This window comes from Pteropus alecto, unplaced genomic scaffold (genome assembly GCF_000325575.1).
Source record: "Pteropus alecto unplaced genomic scaffold, ASM32557v1 scaffold98, whole genome shotgun sequence".
NCBI classification, from domain to species: Eukaryota; Metazoa; Chordata; class Mammalia; order Chiroptera; family Pteropodidae; genus Pteropus; species Pteropus alecto.
Genome location: NW_006443570.1, coordinates 12,152,122 through 12,170,740, shown reverse-complemented (window position 1 = coordinate 12,170,740; position 18,619 = coordinate 12,152,122). Strand labels below are relative to the sequence as shown.

Genomic DNA, 18,619 nt, shown 5'->3' with positions numbered 1-18,619 from the left:
CATATGAGAAATTTTAAATGAAGTCCCTTATAGCAGTTGTTTTTCCATATATAGTTAATGGGAAATGTACAAAAGTAGTTTGAAAAAAGAATTTAACGCAGTGCTGTCCAAAAGAACTTTCTACAATGATAAAAATGTTCTATATCCACATGTGGTTATCAAGCACTTGAAATGTGGCTAGTGTAACTGAAGAACTAAATTTTAATTGTATTCAATTTTAATTATTTTAAATTTACATTCTTCTTGTGGCTATGGCTACTGTACTGAATAGCATAAATTTAGTGCATTGTTAAAATAACATACAGAAACTAAGAACATTAAGAAAATTAGTAGAAATCTTATTCCTTCTATCTAAAGCAATACTACAAAAAGAGAGAAGAATAAGTAATTGAGGACCAGAAGTTTAGCTACTGAACCTAAGAGTCAACCAACAGTGATTACGTTAGTACTCAGCATAGCAGTGGTTCTCAGAAAACTCCGGGTGATTTTATTCCCAGGAGACATCTGGCAATGTCTGGAAACATGTTTTGTAGTTACAGCTGGTGGCGCTGATGCCACTGGCATCTAGTGGGTAGAAGCAAGGGATGCTGCTAAACATCCTGCATACACACAACCCCACCACCACCAAGAAAATTATCCATCCTAAAATGTCTGTAATGTTGAGGCTGAGAAAACCTGCTGTATAGTGTGACAAGTCACAAAATGTCCTTGGTTAAAAACACCTGCCATTATAAGAGTCAGACAACTTAAGCATGAAATTTTATTATACTTGATCACTGGTATTTTCATCTTATATGATTATGACAAAGCTACTAAACATATTTACATCTTAAAATTCTGCCTTTATTTCACCTATAAAATATTCAAGCAGTCTTGTTCACTGCACATCCCTAGACCCTGACATAGAAGATGCCTGACAACATTTATTGCATAATATTTAAACTGCCCCATAAAATTAAACTAGTAGAAAAAATTTCCAATAGCCTGCTATCATACTACCATCTCTCTTGGCTATCTTAATTAAAAACAATTCAGAAACTCCTAATTACCTTCAAAACTCTTGAAAGATTCAAAAAGTTCAATCAGAGACTGCGTTGACAGTTGTTCGTGATACTTAGAAGCCACCTGAACACAGATCTGCAGATTCTGACGAATATTGGCAGACAGCATGGCCCTGAGGCATTCTAGGGAGTCTTCTACTGATAAGGACCCAAAGTAATTCACTAACCACTAGAGAACAAAATTAAAATATAAGCAAATAAATAAATGAAATCACACCAAACCTAATGGTGGTATAAAATTACTCATTCAGTATCACAAACACATTTTCAGTGTATCAATTAATCATAACTAACACCATCTATTAGATAAGAAATTGGAATACCTCGGGGTTAAGAAGATGGGTGTGAACAACTGCACGCTTTATATCATATAAGTCAGTGAAGTGTTCTAATGCACGCTGCAGTAGGCCAGCCTTTTCACACAGTTGAGCAATATGAGCCCGGTCATAATGCGTGAACATCTGATTCCCTAGAATAGCATCTGCAACCTATAAAAATCACACACAGGATGAGTTTATTTTATCAGCCCATTTATATCAGTAATTCTATATCTAGATTACATATTAAGATTCAACAGTGAATTGATAAAGGAGAAGACGTACAAAGGAATGTTAGCTAAATTTTCTTAAATGAAGAATAGCTATCTCGGCAGCTTCGAATAACTTAATCTAAGAAGCTCTGAGTAAATACTAAAACAGTTTTGGAAACATGCCTCAAAAGCATGAAAATACATACTTGAGGTGCATGCATAAGGTTCATCTCAAGCAACCGTGTCTGTAAGGGACCTTCGGATGGGCGATTATTCTTCAAGGCATCAAGCAAGAATGCAGTACACTGTTGAATTAGATTATACTCCATAAAGACATCCACGATCTGCAAAAAAAGATTTAAAAGATATTGCTTTAAGTTGTTTAAAAATCACTAAATGACACTGTTGATAATAGGTAAGTAAAAGGAAATTAAACATTATCTTTTTTATATATTAAAAAAAAGCCAGACCAAATCCCAGATTTAAAAAATATTATCTGGACAACATAACTTCGTAATTTAAGAATAAATTTTTGTCTTCTGGAGTTATCTTTACTTCTGGTAAAAACAACTACAATATATTTCAAGATATATATAATAGCAGAATATAATCAAACCTATAGATTTGAATTTTTGATAAACTATTTAAAATATGCAAAATCATAAATATGGAGTCTTTGACTCCCACTTCCGTATGTATCACTTCCCTCTCTCCTCACCCAGTGGCAGCAATTGTCCTTTGAGTTTTATTATTTCCACATATTTCTCATATTTTTAATAATACACATCTCTAAAGATGGAGTTCTTTTCATACATTTTAAAACTGTATATAGATGGTATCTTACTGTCCATTCTTCTGCAACTTGCTTTTTTGTCTATGTATAGACACAGCTCTAGTATTTACAAACAGAAAGGCTAACCCATTCTTCTCCACGTTGTTTAAACACAGATCCCTCCATTCTCTATTTAAATCAACTTCTACAGAATACATTTTAATGTCTTTACCTGTGTGATATCAGCAAGAGGTTCTTCATCCTGAACTAACATTTGAGCAAACTGCTGTCCCTGATCTGGACTGATACGCATGACATTTCTCAGCAGAAAGATCCAGTCTGGAGTATATCCAACCTAAAAAAAGACAAAACTTTAAACCCTGCCGCAAAGTTTTCATTTTTATATCATTTAAATGCTTTGTTTTGTTTTTTCTAGAATAGAATCTTACTAATATAGAACTATTGGTGAAAATACAAATTCAGTTTTAACTTAAGATGCTTAATTTGACCTCAGTTTATATGAGGCAAATAGATACCTTGGAGATATCTGAATAGCCATAAATTTTTATAATTGGCTTATTCATTTTTGATGAATGACTATTTCAAAAAGTTTGCTCTGACAGATTAAAATAAGTATGCTCCTGCCATCTTAAATTCTGATAAGCTATGTAAGAGTAACCGTCTCCTTTTCTGAATAATTCTATATGTGAGAACTAAAATAGGGTTTTTATACTTTTCCAAGTAATTCAAATTTAAGGAAATACACTTTTTTTTATAAAATCAATTTATTCCAGTTATATTTTATTGGAGCCATCATGTAATTTAAATGCCACTAAATTATAGTTTGGTAAGCAGAATAGGAAATATCGTTCTAGAAAAAACAATTCCATTTTTGTTAACAGGACAATTCAAAAATTACAATTTCTATCAGTGATACAAAGAAAGGCGAAAAGAAACATACTCCATAACAGGACAGGTTCACTGCAGGGACCAGGCTTATCCACTGCTGGTGGCATTGATCATGAATAGTCTCACTCAGAAAACACTTTGAGCAAATGGGGTAGAAGTGACAAACATACTGATATGTTCAGCTGTCTCCTGTCTGAACCCATAAATTTTGTGAAACAATTAATGAATTGTATCATTTTAACTCTGGTTGTTATTTACAATATTTATTTGCTTTGAATAAGCCATTGTCATAGAATTGTACTGAGCGTTATGTTTTAATTTTTAACTACAGTCGTTCTAGGTAGAATATAATCTGTTGGGAGATTTGAAATGAGGAAGTAGCTGAAATTGCCTCTGTTAGAGAGTTAATTCTTTCAGATATCCAAAAGAAGAGAAACTTTGGTTAGTTTCAGAATGTAAAAGGGGGAATCTTTTTTTCCCCCAGCTTTACTGAAATATAATAGACAATTAGTTGCTCTTACTTCCATTGTACAATTCAGTGAGAGTTTTTTTTCAATTATAGTTGGCATATCAGTTTCAGTTGTACAGCATAGTGATCAGAGATCCACATAACTCACAAAGTGATCACCCCACTAAATCTAGTACCTCTGTTCTCCCTTACATATTACATTAACCATCTTCCCCATACTACACTCTCCATCTCCATGTCTTATTCTGCAACTATTCATTTGTACTTCTTAAACCCTTTGCCTTTTTTCACCATCCCTCCCACGCACCCCCATCTAGTAGTCCTCAAAATATTCTCTGTGAGTTTTTTTCTGCTTTTGCTGTTATTTTATTCTTTAGATTCCACATGTACGTGAAATCATGAAATATTTGTCTTTCTCTATCTAACCTATTTCTTTCAATGCAATACCTTCTAGGTCTCTCAAGGCAATATCTTTTTCCATCCCTTATGGAAATTCACTATTAAAGTCACTTAGAGCTTCTATAGGCTAATTTCTCGTTAATGTTTTAATAAATTTATGTTGAGGATTTATTTTCTTGAACTCACTTTTTTAGCATATAAAACAATCTTCTGGACTTGACCTGTTTCTGCAAAGCACTGAATGACTTTATTTGGTACATTAGCCCTTAGGTACACACTAAGTGCCAATGTAGGGTCCACAGATTTCACAAGGTCACCAAGTTCTTCAGAACATTCCAGCTGTCCAAAGAAAAAAAGAGATTGTTTAGTATTCCATGAATTGTTTTATAAATGAGCAGTTGACAATACTTCCACTGTAAATAATATGATAAGCACTTAGTTAATTGTCCCAGAATATATCATAAGTATTCAGGGATTGTGGTTAGTAAAGACTCTTGATCATATAGTCACAGTAATGTCTCAGTAAAATTCTCCACACAATCTACTTAAGGATAAAAAGTCCACCAAAATTTCACATTTAATAGATATTACCAATACTTGGTTAGAAATTAAGTACTTAAAAAGCAGAATGTTATACTTCTAACTATTAAAAATACTCAGGTATCAGACCCACATGGCCCCAATTTTTCAAAATAATGCAACTTTGAATGTAATATTACCAAATGAAAATTTGATATTAAGGAACCAGATGAAGCTTACCATAAAAACCATTATTAAAAGTAAGGTATAATCTGTATGTCTGAAGTATCTAAACTCCATTATCTTCCTGACTTTTGGATTTGTAAAGCAGGACAATGATTCCAAAAGATCAGATAAAAATTTTAAAATTTTTAGGTGGTATATAAGCAGATTTCCTCCTCTGTACTATTCAACCTTTCTTAGTCAGCTGCCCAATCTGTAAAGCAGCTTCCCTAAAAGGGTTTGCTTTACATACTAGAGTTGGTTTTCTACTTTTAGTGGTTATGTCAGAGAATAGCCCTTAACTTTGATATTCAATACTGAGAGGTAAGAAGTTCTATTAGAGTATATGTTTCTTAACTGAAAATGCTAACTAATGAAGAGTTGATGAGTATCTCTTTTATTACAAATGGATGCCATATGACTATTCATGAAAAAAGGTAATGATATCCAAAAAAGTTTCACACCATTATATAGGTCAACTCAGATAATCTTGGAGGTTCCAATCCTCCCTTATCTTAAACAATTAGGACAGATCTCAAATATTCGCTAGTGTGGCTAGTAACTATTCTTCAGCATAGGCTCCTATCTAAGCATCCAACTCTGAAGTATTAGTCTCCAGTATACAAGATTGCCAGAAGCTGGGTCAAGAAACAAGGACTCAGAATTAGTAATGTAAAAACATTACCAATATTCAGTAAAGCTGAAAGGTCTAATAACATTAACAGTTATTCACTATTCAGAGTGTGTCATATGGGACCACATCAGTTCTTGAAATGGCGTTAAGACATGAAACTTCAATACTGCCACTTTTATGATGGTATAAAAGGAATAGCACTGGTGGATTGTTCCAACTTGTTAGCTGCCTTACAAATAAGCAATGTTTTCTATAATGTGCTCTAGAAAACACAGTACCATTAAATGCTCTATATAAAAAGAAATTAGTTAAGTACTCAATGAATATAAAAGGCATAGAGAAATCCTACAGTAAAGAAAGCTGGTTAACAAGTTTTTAAAGGATCATATTTAAATAAATTTCAAGAAACTGAGTTAAATATTTTCCCATGTAATGCCAATCAGCATACTGTGAAATCATTCTGGGAATCTGTATCACTGCTAATTAGACAGCCCTGCTGTCTTATTAACATATCTATGATCCAACATTTTACATAACATGTTTCCCTTGCACACCCAAACATGGTTACTATCAGCAAATACCACAATTTTGATACTTGGCAAATTCTACAAGAAAAGATATATTTGCATAGTTGAAACTACTGTGCGTATCTATCTTATCAAGTGTGGGATGTGGGAGATAGAAATATATTCTTATGTCCAAATGAGTGTTACATGTTGACAAATATGAATGCATACTGAATTAAGTGTCTCACACTAAGCTTTTCCTAAATCAAAGGATAGCAATTTGCTTCCATTTTAGTAGTTTTAACCACCAAGCAAGAATCCTTGACAAAGATCTTATCTTGACATGTTATAAAATTAAGTTTTAAAGGGAATTAAGTTTATGTATCTCATGCAATTTCTGCTTATCCTATTCCTACAAGCAGTAAATAATAGAGATGTTTTGGTGCAGCCTAGATGTTTTTCACTTGCTAACATGGTATTTAGTGCAATCAAAGCAAAAGTATGGTAACAAAAGTTACATACCTTATCTTCTTTTAACCATTTCTCCAAAAGCTGTTTCCGCCCTTGCTGAAGTACAGGCCTACACAGTTCTAAGGATTCATATTTGTTTAGCTGGCCTTGGTCCAAAAGGATTCCAAAATACTGAAGTAGAGGAGAAGTTTGACCTGGCTGGGCTGGAACACTCTGGAACCGACGAATAGTGTCTGGAGTACGAAGGATTCCCTTTAAGAAAGAGAAATGATACAGACTCCTTTAAGGTGACCCAACATCACACTAATAACTCCATGATTTTTAGGTAATCTTAAAAGCACGATTTCATCTACTAACACTAAATTTCAAATCTTCACTATAATGAATAGTAAAAAGGTTCAGTCAACATGTCACTTCTGTGGTTCAATGTAATTCAGAATCAAAAATATACCAATCTAATTACATTGCCAGTGTGTGAGAGAATAAGTATACAGTTGTTACAGCTAGCTTTTAGTCCAGGTTCGCATTAAGTGCAAATTTCATGATATATCATAATACTGGTGAGAATGTGAGGTATTCATTCAGTCCAACATAACACAAAGGAGATGAGAATAAACTCAGCTCAATTTCAGACAACTCTTCCTACCATAAACTGAACAGGAACTGTTTATTATTCAACTTTTGGAAATAAAATCAGTACTATCAGGCAGTGTGCTCTGTGGTCCCATGGATCTGTCTCTTGCTTCAACAGTGTTTGGACGGAACAGATCCATGGATACTCCTTCTTCCAGCCTCCAACCATCCTTCAACCTCTTTTCCAGGTGTAAACTTTGGAACCATCTTCTCAGCCACCCTCTGCCTCAGAGACCAGCCAACATCTTCTTTGAGCTTAGCTCCTTATTCCTGATCAACCATGAGCTCCAAGATTTGTCAGAACTGTTCCACAGAGGTAGAAGCTGCTATGAACTGCCTGATTAACCTGCATCTGTGGGCCTCCTACACTTAACTTCTCTTTTGGGCTTCTATTTTGACTGCAAAGATGTGGCTCTGAAGGGGATGGGCCACTTTTTCCATGAATTGGCTGAGAAGTGGAGGGCACAGAGAGTCTCTTAAAGACGTAAAGCCAGCACAGTGGCCATGCCCTCTCCAGGATGCACAGAAGCTGTCCCAGGGTTAGTGGGATAAAACAATGGACACCATGGAAGCTGCCGTGGTCCTAGAGAAGAACCTGAACCAGGCTCTACTGGATCTGCATGCTCTGGATTCTGATCACACAGAACCCCATTTCTGTGACTTTCTGAAGAGCCACTTCCTAGATGAGGTGAAACTCATCAAGAAGATGGGCAACCACCTGACTAACCTCTGAAGGCTGACTGGCCCCTGGTGGGGCTGAGTATCTCTTCAAAAGGTTCGCCCTTGAGCACGACGAGGAGCCTCTGGAGCCCAGTGGCCTCTGAGGGGCCCCGCTGGCATCCCCCTGGTGTCAGAGCTTCTGCCTGTGCCTCTCCTTGCAGCTACTAGGCAGCTTTTTAACCACCCTGGAGCCCTCTCCCAAGCTGTGAACCAAATGGAAACAAAGCTTTTGCAGGAAAAAAAAAATGGCAGCTATCATTAAGGTCAAACAGTATTACAACTAACTAAACATTATTACATCTATGTAAATCCTAGCTTGCTAAATCTACATATGCTTCTAACATTCTGGATTTTAAACAACTAATCAAATCTAGAGCACAGAAAAGTAATTAACCAAATCCAGAGGCACTGACAAGTAACTCATATGCTACTACAGGAAAATGTTAACCTCAAGATTAGTTTCTCTGTGGAGAGCTGGTTCCACTTCTAACAGTATTAAAAATAGAGCATATTAACATTAATTGAATCATGGCAACTTCTTTTCATAACTACTTACCTTTGGTGCATTAGCAGCCACTTTTGCTGCCTCTGAGTAATTTCCCTGGGCAAAGAGAGCATTAAATTTCCGAGCAAAGAGTTCTTCAGCACCAGCTAAGTTGTTACGTACAGCCATTCTCAGAGCCAGATCAGGATTTTGTAGGACGTTGGTGATATAAGGAATTATGTTTTCTTCTTCCACACACACTGATAGAACCTGCAATTTAAAGATAAATGAAGAGCTGCAATGTGTTCATTTGGAGATCAATGATACCAAACCTGTTTAGAACCAATTACCACTGAGTCACAAAGTACTAAAATTGTGACAGATGCTTTCATGTTGCCGTAAAAAAGTAAAAAGAGGCCAGAAGAGAGAAAACTAAGGGGTGATAAGCCAGTTGGGGGTTCCTGAAATATGGCCATTCTGTAATACAAATTAACTCCCTATTTCATACTGCTCAAATTAATTGCTTTGCTATCATCCATTCACTTTCAATGTGGTTAACACCAAAGATTAAGGTGCCTAGTTAACTGAGCTCTGAAAGACAATTCCATATGATTTATAGATTCTTAGGTAACACAATCCTGACAATGACTAGAAAATGACTATAAAGAAACTATGAAATAAACAAATTTTAGGGATTACCTGGAAGAAGTTTAAGGTATATTTATTCCTTTTAACCCTAGGGTGTTTCCCCTCCCCCCCCAAGTATTTTCCAGTAATTTTCTTTAATTACATTTACATTCCTATAGGCCACATTATACTCAGCACTTAATATAATGCAAGGTATACAGTAGGTGCTTACTAAAGTGGCATCAGTAAAAAGCAATTTCTAATTGCTTATATTTGAAGTATAGTTACCACCCTCAGTCCTCCTAAAAAGTCACTGCCACAAAATGCTGCCCTACTTGCCTAAAAGCCGAAATACTGTTAATTGCCATAGAGAAAGGGAGCCTTTCACTACACATCCATTCTTCTCTCCAGCAGCAGAGCTGGTTAGACACCCCAGCTTGTGAACTACTTCTATTACCCTCAACAACAGTACTCCTCCTACTATTATAATTTCTTGCTTGTTTCTCAGTCACTATTTCACATTAAAAAGGGGGTGGAGGGTACTTATCTTTGTTTAATTGTACTGTTAGCATTGGGCAGTGTTTAGCACAAAGTAAATGCTTAATATTTATTAAATAAATGAAAATGGGAAATTTCTGTCCCAAGAGCAACAAGAGTCAAATACAATTTGAGAACTCAATAACCAAACAAATAGGTAAAAGTCAATCCTGCCTATTCTATTATTCCTTTTGAGGAAAATGAAGAAATTAGAACCTCTAAAATTTTCATTTCTACAGGTCTAACTCCTCTCCTCAAAGCTTACTTAGACCATCTGGTATCTGCAATGTGTCATTCTACTCCGTATTAAGACATGCCTTTTAAAGGAAGGAAGTGATTACTTTCTTTATAGTCATTTGCATTCCTGACCTCCACCTTTAATTTAATGGTTACCTCCTAAAAAATAAATAAATAAATAAGGAAAATGAACAAATCCAGTTTCAACTATTCATTCTGAAACTTCCTACTAATCACTACCTTAGTCTTCCCCAAATGTCAAATCCACAGTTTCATCTTTATCTTACTTTTAGACTTGTTCTAACCCTTGCAGGACATTTGGTCCCATCTAAAACATCCACAAAGACATTTGGTTCATGATAAAACGTCCTTGAAATTTGTTCTTAAATGTCCATGAGCTTATTTGTTCCATGCCAAATGGTCCTGTCAAAACTATCCAGGCTCAGAAAATGTCCCCGAGTACAAAAAGCCCATAATGCTTTTTACGTTTTTGGTTTATAGGATTAATACATAAAAATATTATGTTTTATTGGTCTAATAACTGTGTTGTAGCTGTATACCCAATAATAACCCTTCTTGCGCCTCGGTTAGCCTAGCTGGTATTGGCACATTTCAAGAACTAAATATCCAAGACCTCTGGGCATGGACCAAATGTCTCAGTACATGTTTAGGAAAGGACCAGATGTTGGTTAATTGTTCTAATAGATTTCCAGCAACCAGTATTTAAGATCTACAGGGTACAAAGAAGGTTCATTCCAGTATCTTCTAAAGTACTCGGGTCTACCAAGTTAAGCTAGATATTGGCAATGACATCTTCATCACTTTTGATTTTTCAACCAATAGAAACTACACACTCATTCCTTCAGGGTATATGTCCAGCTATACTTGGCTTTGATCAGAAGTGTAGAGAAAAGTCCTAAGGCCTCAGGTTACTGTAAACACCCATCTCCTTACTCAAAGCAGCTGGCACAGAAAATTGTAGGGAATGGAAGGGAGAACAGTAAATTCTCAGAATCAGAGTTATGATTATCAAATATATTGGCAAAATCATTCAAGTTACTTTAGTTTAAGCATTATCTTAAAAACATCAGCTAAGTAGTGAAAATAAAAGGTCTCTGGCTTATCAACTTCATGATTATTAAATTATCACTGACCTAGTTCATCAAAAGGCCAATTCATTCTTGATTTTTCCAAGACACATGCAAGTGAATAAATGAAAGCTACTTAATTTTTAAAGTCACTTTTGTGCCAGACATTGACTGGTGTGGAAACACAAACAAAGAAAAGCCCCTTTCCTAAAGAACAGCGACTGAAGCAGTTTTCAGCAAGCAATGTAATTCATTGTGGTAAGTGCTGTGAGACGGGCTAAGTTGTAAGGGAATAAAGATAAAGCAGCTGACCAGGTGTGGAGCTGAGGCAGGGGATGAGCAGGTAAGGAAAGACTCCCTTTCTCTAGAGAATTTGCCTCTTCACATACAGCCCATTTTCTGGAACTTAAGAGAACAAAGCAGAAAAAAAAAACTACTACTCCCTTTGCTTACTACTTGGGAAAAGTATTAATTTGGCGGAAAACTAGTAAAAGTCAAGACAAATAACAGTACTATTTTTGAAGTTTTAACCATTTTTTAGAAAAGATACCTCCAGGTGAAATATTCCAATTACACTAAAACACTAAGAAAACACTGAAAAAGAATCACTTGTTAATGATGTGAAGAGGTTTGTCAATCATGACCAATTCACAACAGCTAATATTTTCCCAGTCTAACTCGATAACTTGCCACATACCCCACAATAGCTACTATAACACATCACCTTCCAATATTAAATATTTAGTAACAAAGAATTAGAAAATATGCAGGAAAAATTCCTTTCATTGTAGTTGATAGTCCGTCTTAGAGGTCATAGGAAGAATACTCCTATAAAAAGTATACAGTCTGTCAAATGTGTCCCTAATAGTTTCTTTGCATAAAGTCACTTCTTTTGAAAACAGACACATAACACAATCTTAGGTGGCCATATGCCAAATAGTCTCTCTCTCTCTGAGACAAGATCAAAGAGAGATTTTGCTTCTGTATCATATGCTTCTGTTTTTTCAGGTGTACATTATTTTCTGACATCTAAAGTTACCATTTACTTAAAAGAAAAAGCTAACAGTAATAAGTGTTATTTTATTACTTAATTTAAGTTTCAAGGTTTTCTTACTTGTCCTTTTCTATTTACTCCAATTATTCCAGCTGTGGCTTCATGAGGTGCAGTAACAAAGATTGTTTCTCCACTGATTCTGTTCATGTAGATACAGGTACCAGTCTCAAGATCATAGAGATGGATATAACCATACTTAGTAATCAAGAATACTACATCATGCTTTTCACTGATCTGTATAAAGAAAATCAACACTTCAGTAAAATAATGAACCTATAAACAAAATTTAATCCAAATCCATTTTAGTGATGATGAAATTTTAGAACTGTGACAAGAAGTTTACATGAAAAATTTTAAGCTAATATTTGTTTACGGTTTCTTCATTTTTACAGCACATTTAAATATGGCATATCCCAAGCTCTTACATAAAACATAATATGAATAAAGTGTATAAAAGAGAAAACATAATTTTGAACAATTCAAGATAACCCAGTTTATATATTATTACTTTATAGAGTTTCACCAAAAAACTTTATTTTTAAATAAAAGATATTCTTTTAAGCACCACTTAAATTATATTGACTATGAGTAATAATAGTTTTTGGATTAATTTTGTTAAGAGGAGAGATTTCAAAAGTCCCTTCGTTTTGCCTAAAATACCTGCATTGCAACAGGAAAGTCATTTTGTGCTTCTGGAGGGAAGAAAACATCCACTGCCTTCTTTGGAAAGGGCTGGTTCCCTGAAGGTGGTGTACCAACTTCGATGATGTGTAACTGTTCAAAAGACAATAAAACTTAAATAAACCTAGATATTTTAGCAGTTTGATCATAGCAGCTTTATTTGTAGCTTCAAACTGGAAACAACCAAAACATCCTACAAAGGTGACTATTAAACTATGGTACAACCATACTACGGAATACTCCTCAGTAATAAAAGGAACTCTCATGGACATTATGCTGAGCATGCGGGGGAAGGGGGGCAATCTCAAAAGGTCACATACTATATGATTCTATTTATATAGCATTCTGGAAGTGGCAAAATTATAGAAATGAAAAGCTATTTAGTGGTTGTGAGGGGTTAAGAGATGATAGGAGAGTGGGTATGACTATAAGGGGAGTAGCATGAGGGAAATCCTTGTGGTGATAAAATAGTATATATCGCGAATCTACTCGTTATGTATCTTGAATATACTCGTGATAAAATAACAGAATTATGTAATTGTACCAATGCTATTTTTTGTTTGTTTGTTTACTATATATAAAGCTATGTAAGATGTAACCATTGAGGGAAACTAGGTAAAAGATATAGGGGATCTCTCTGTACTGTCTTGCAGCTTCCTATGAATGCATTATTATTTCAAGATAAAAACTTTAAAATCAGCTGAATAGCTGAAACAATCACACCACAATCTACCTTAAGTTAAGGGCACAGAATGGTAACACATAACCCACAAAAGTGCTTTCTTGTGGTTTTCAATTATAATTTAGCATTTCCAAATAGAAATCTAACTTGTCTTTTCTGCCTGTACATCTACTCTAACACAGATGGGAAGTATGCATCTTCTAAGATGAGCCATGAGAATCTTTTGGTTTAAAATGTCTGATGCTACACATTAGCCAGGCAAGTGAAAGTAAATAATGTCAATGAAAGAATATTATATATTTTACTTAGTCATGTCAGGAATGGACTCAAAAAATAATTCCATTTCCAAGATAATATCATATGAAAGTTACAGGCTCTCATCCTAAATCACAATGACTAGCCATATTGAAAATATTATGTCTTCGAAAGCATGGTAGACTACAAAAGCTACAGCACAATGAATCAAATAGGCTAAAGAACTATAAACATGTTTTTGGATACTATAAAAGTAATATTGAAGTTTTTTTCCAGTAGGACTTTTCAAAAAATGTCTCAGCCTTTTTGTCTTAAGGTTAATACCTAATATCTAAAACCTATGATGTCTTTTTGTTTACATTACTCCAATTCAGTACTAAAGATCAGTGTTTTCTACCCTTGTCATATTGAGAGGCTGGTAGGATTGTTCTTTGGTTCAGAGATTCTTACTTGGAAAGTTTAGGCAGCAAACTCTCTGTGCCTATGTTCTCTCCCTGCTGAAAGGGTATAGATTATCATATTTTAAGCAATTGCTATCTTAATATTTTCAACTAGTTACTACTGAAAAATATTAAGATTTTAGAGGTTCTACTCTGGCAGTGAGAAGAGCAGTCAAACTGAGTTTCCAGAGGCAGCAGTGCTGTGTCATCCAGCGCTGCAGTCACAGCAGCAGCGAAGTTCTCAAGGTTCTGTGGCAGGGCTTTTGCCTGGGGCCCTGGCCACTGCTCATTCTCCCTTATTTCTCTGCATCTTCCCAAGCTTGCTTCTAAATATTCCTAGCTATTGTAAACTATCCATTATCCTTTCAGTAAATTTTCTATGCTCTAATCAACCAGACTTTGTTTCTACTGTCTGCAACTAAGAGCCCTAACATACAAAGTACTTCAACTGTCCAGGTTATTCCAACGTAGAGCCAGGGCTGAGATGCTCTGACTTAAAGCAATGTTACTCAAATTGTAGGTCACATTCTATCTAGTCACCTAAGGTATTTAAAATGCAGATTATGAGCTCCACTTACTGAATCAGACTCCCTAAATGTGAGGCACACGAATGCACACTTTAGCAACCCTAATCATTCTTATGCACAATGAAGTTGAAAAACATAGAATTAGGACCTGTGGTAAAGGCAATCAAAATAAAGTCTTACTATAAATAGCTGAATAAAAAAGTTGTCAATATTATTCATTTTAGACAAGTGTCACTAGAAGCAGAATTCAGTCACCATAAATCCTAATGTTAAAAACAAATTAACAAGAAAAAACGATTTTAAAATTAGATGACGTTATTAACAGCAAAACAAATTCTCATTAAAATTTCCAAAGCCAAAACTTACCTTCCCTCCAGCTTGACCCCGTACTGCAAAACAAAATAACGTTGATTCTTCTGCATTTCCTTCCATCTTAAACTGTGCGAAGCTAGCCGCATGTCCTTCAATGGGCTGAGACACTTTCCTATCTACAGAATATAACTGCATAGCTCCCACCACACGATTTTGCTACAAAAGATAAAAGAGAATAAAATTTGGGGACTCAATGAGCCAATAACTCCCAGATTCAACTAGTGAAATAATTAGCATTGCTAACATCTTAAGCAAAATTTACAATTTTTTGTTATTTAGTCTCTTGCCGTAGATTTGATATCTTTTAACTTAAAAATTAACTCCAAACATTATCTTATTAAAGTTTAACATGAATGTTTAAAATGTGCTTCATACACAACTATCTCTTTCCGGTCTCTTAAAGAAATATATGTATAGCAGTACTCATTCGGCAGCAAATAGTCATAATAAATTCCAAATCATTCATACAAGAACTCAAATATCTACTCAATCTGCACAAGTGACCTAAAAATACTTGGTAAGGGTATGTATTCTGAAATAATATGTCAGTATAAGGGCATTAAGCCAGCAACCTTTATTTCTAGAAAGAAAGAAAGAAAAGAAAGAAAGAAAGAAAAAGAGTCTTCCAAAATAAGTCAGATTCAACAACACTGAGCATAGAAGACTTAATTTCAAAATAAACTGCTTTCTGGGCATATCAGTTCTCTAGACCTTTTCTTTATTAAAAACTGGAAAAAATGTTACCTGTGCAGATATACCAGTCAGAAGTAACCACTTTTGCTTTGCATCTGTACGATAATTGATAATCTGGCAACCTGCAAGGCTAGAATGACGATCAAACATTTTCACTGGCTGAGACTCTCCTTCCATACTCCAATGGTAAACTGCATTATCCGTAACAAGAGCAACCGTATTCAGAGAGATCCATTTCCAGAAGGTGACATCGTCAGTCATGGTATGGGCCTTCATTTTACTTTTCATTTCAATGTTAAATATCTGAAGAGTTTTCCCAGCTAAAAACAAAAATTAAGAATTATAAATCACTAAGAAAGCAAATTTCAGGTTAAATTAATATCTAGCTAGCTAGACTAGCTCTGTAACAAGATCTATAACTTCCAAACAAAATGGTTTTATCATGAGACTACTCAATAACCAACTACAGCAGTCAAATTGATAGAGCAGCAACCACTGAAAAGATAGCTAAGACTGAGTGATCTACATCTACATCTGAAGCAAAAACTCTATTACCCCTAATACAAACATTTTAAACAGACAGCACAGAATGCTATAGAATTCTAAATCCTAACTAAAAATGAATCTAAAGAACAGCCTGCTTAACAATGATGGAAAACAAGGTTATAATCTTCATATTTATAATTAAGAATGTTTACTTACTAGCTAAGGCATAGGTACACAGAACAAAGCAAATCTGATACAAACACATGGGGTAAAAATGTCTAATTTTTAAAAGGCAGTCATCCCTCATCCAACTAAATCTTGTGGAAATGGCTTTTTGGAAGAGAATCTACTTCAACTCTGCCTTATACCACTAGCACATGAGAGAAGTGCATGCTACATTTAATTGGTTTAAGATACAAAGGGAAAGGTAGAAGTGCTGGAGGAAAGGAAAGGGAGACAAGAACAGTTTCGGATGCTGTTAATATACTTGAGATAGGTACAAAGTTCAAGCTTCATCCAATGAAGACAGTAAATATTTTGTAAAAGAAGGATGAAATTTGCCTTGATGTTGAGAGTTCACTGAATCAGAAGCAAAGGCTTATACTTATAATTTGAAATCCATCATGGTAGGAAAAGTGATTTGGTTTAAATTAACAAAGGTCAAAGCCCATAGCTATCGACAGGCTATCTAATTCAGATTAGCCCTTAGAAACTAAGGAAAACTCCATTCCTGAGCCACAGAGAATCTGACTCCTGAAAAACAAAAAATATTATAAGATAGTATGGGGGGAGGGAATGGGATGGGACACAAAACATACAGCTTTGTACCACAATCCTTCTTACCACATGTGTAAGAACTTCTTCCATAAAACAAAGAATGTTATTCCCATCCCGCACAATATGTAAACCACAACCAGACTTAAACAATTGTGAGAGTTATAGTCCTGTTTATAAAAAGAAGCCAAGGGGTTTAAAACTGGCTTCGGAGGGAAGCAGTAGAGTAAGTCCTTGACAGGTTCTGCGACTTTAATGACAAATAATGAACCCGACTTTACCATAGGCTAATTGATATAAACAACTTAAATTCCTGTATCTCATCAACCTTGTAACAAAACAATGTTATTCGAGGACCTACTGTATTTGGAAATTACTTACTTTCCTTTGCTGCCTCCCCCAACCCCTAGATAGATATTTTTTCTTTTTTATATGAAAAGGATTTGGAGGACATGTATGTAGGGTGGTTTAGGGAGGAAGGCAAGGGATGACAGCTTAACTCCACATTGTAGATATATGGGAACAAATCTGTAATTATACAATGCCCTGAAAATCTTTTCAATTTATTCCTTTTATAAAACAGGACAATAACTAATACAATCTAATTTAAGATAACTCACCATCTGCACACATAAGAAAGCATTAAGAAATGTGATAAGATAACAACAACATTAAAAATAGAATTCTGAGAAAATTAAAACGATGGCCTTTTAATAGAGAGGTGTGAGAGTTGATAAGCAGTTGAATTTAAATCTTTAAGAAGGCTGAAGGGAGCTTAATACTTTAAAGTATTATGTATTGTTTAATAGTAGCAAAAAAGCTTACTGCCACAGAACATGTGGCCCTAGGTAAAAGCTGGAACCTCTTTTCTTGAGATGCAACTCTAAACTTGCATATATAATGGTGACATTTGTTTGAATATGCCTGGCCCTCTCCCACCACCCCTGTCCCTTAATCTCCAACCAGTACTACTACTATTAAATACAAAGTTTAAATCATGTAAAGAAAAGTCTGTTTAAAAACTTCAGCACCTCTAACAACTCACCCACAAAATATATTAAGAAATTACTAGGAATCTGAACTCTTCCTACTACTACCAAGAAGATAAACAACAAGCAAAAATTAGGCAGTTAAATGCTTTTCTTTTTTAGAGGCAGTTTGTAATCTAACCCTCTTAAAAGCTTCTGTTTCAATGGGTCAGTTACATTCTCACTCTAACTATCAAAGAAAAAAAAATTAATATAGGCTCCCAGAAATATCAGATTCTTTGAATTCTGTTCAAACTAGTAAGCTGTACAGTTCCCTATTGTGACACTTTAGAAGTTAATTTGAATAAACTCTAACACCCATGATTCCAAAGCTTCCACCTATATGTAGACAAACAAGTTAATAATCGGTATAAGTTCAAGCAATTTTTAAAAGTCAATAATCTAAATGAAATACAAGTCTGAAGTTTAAAAAAGGCACGGCATGAACAGCAAGTTTATCATTGTAAGAAGTATGCAATGTTTAGGTGCTAATATTAGCAAAGTATATTTTATTCCACAATATGAATCACTAATTTCTTATGTCTTCTGTATACAGTTATTTTTTCAGCAGTCTTATCATACTATAGGTATAAAATTTAAATTCATTTAATCTAAAACTTAAAATTTTTCCATGTAGATCTATGCTGACTAGAACAACATTTTACAGAAATATGTCAAGTAAAAGTCATGAAAGTAGTTAAAATCAAATTCAGTAACAGCTTTAACTTTGCAGATCTGTTTAACCAAATGTAATCAAAATACTAAAAAAAGGTAGATCCTAATTACTGTATTTGAATAAATTATACTAAA

The 18,619-nt window shown here is 34.7% G+C and overlaps 1 protein-coding gene across 1 annotated transcript in view; it reads right to left on the bottom strand.

Moving 5' to 3' along the window:
• CLTC (clathrin heavy chain) overlaps positions 1 to 18,619 on the bottom strand; it is a 63,434-nt gene that overhangs the window by 24,590 nt on the left and 20,225 nt on the right. Inside the window, exons 3-13 of the mRNA XM_015599211.2 lie at positions 15,573 to 15,843; positions 14,823 to 14,984; positions 12,532 to 12,645; positions 11,932 to 12,105; positions 8,401 to 8,598; positions 6,543 to 6,743; positions 4,326 to 4,478; positions 2,595 to 2,717; positions 1,797 to 1,934; positions 1,385 to 1,549; positions 1,050 to 1,230 (exon numbers count right to left, since the gene is read on the bottom strand). Coding sequence (XP_015454697.1) covers positions 1,050 to 1,230; positions 1,385 to 1,549; positions 1,797 to 1,934; positions 2,595 to 2,717; positions 4,326 to 4,478; positions 6,543 to 6,743; positions 8,401 to 8,598; positions 11,932 to 12,105; positions 12,532 to 12,645; positions 14,823 to 14,984; positions 15,573 to 15,843 — 1,880 coding nt within the window. The remainder of the gene's footprint in view (positions 1 to 1,049; positions 1,231 to 1,384; positions 1,550 to 1,796; positions 1,935 to 2,594; positions 2,718 to 4,325; positions 4,479 to 6,542; positions 6,744 to 8,400; positions 8,599 to 11,931; positions 12,106 to 12,531; positions 12,646 to 14,822; positions 14,985 to 15,572; positions 15,844 to 18,619) is intronic.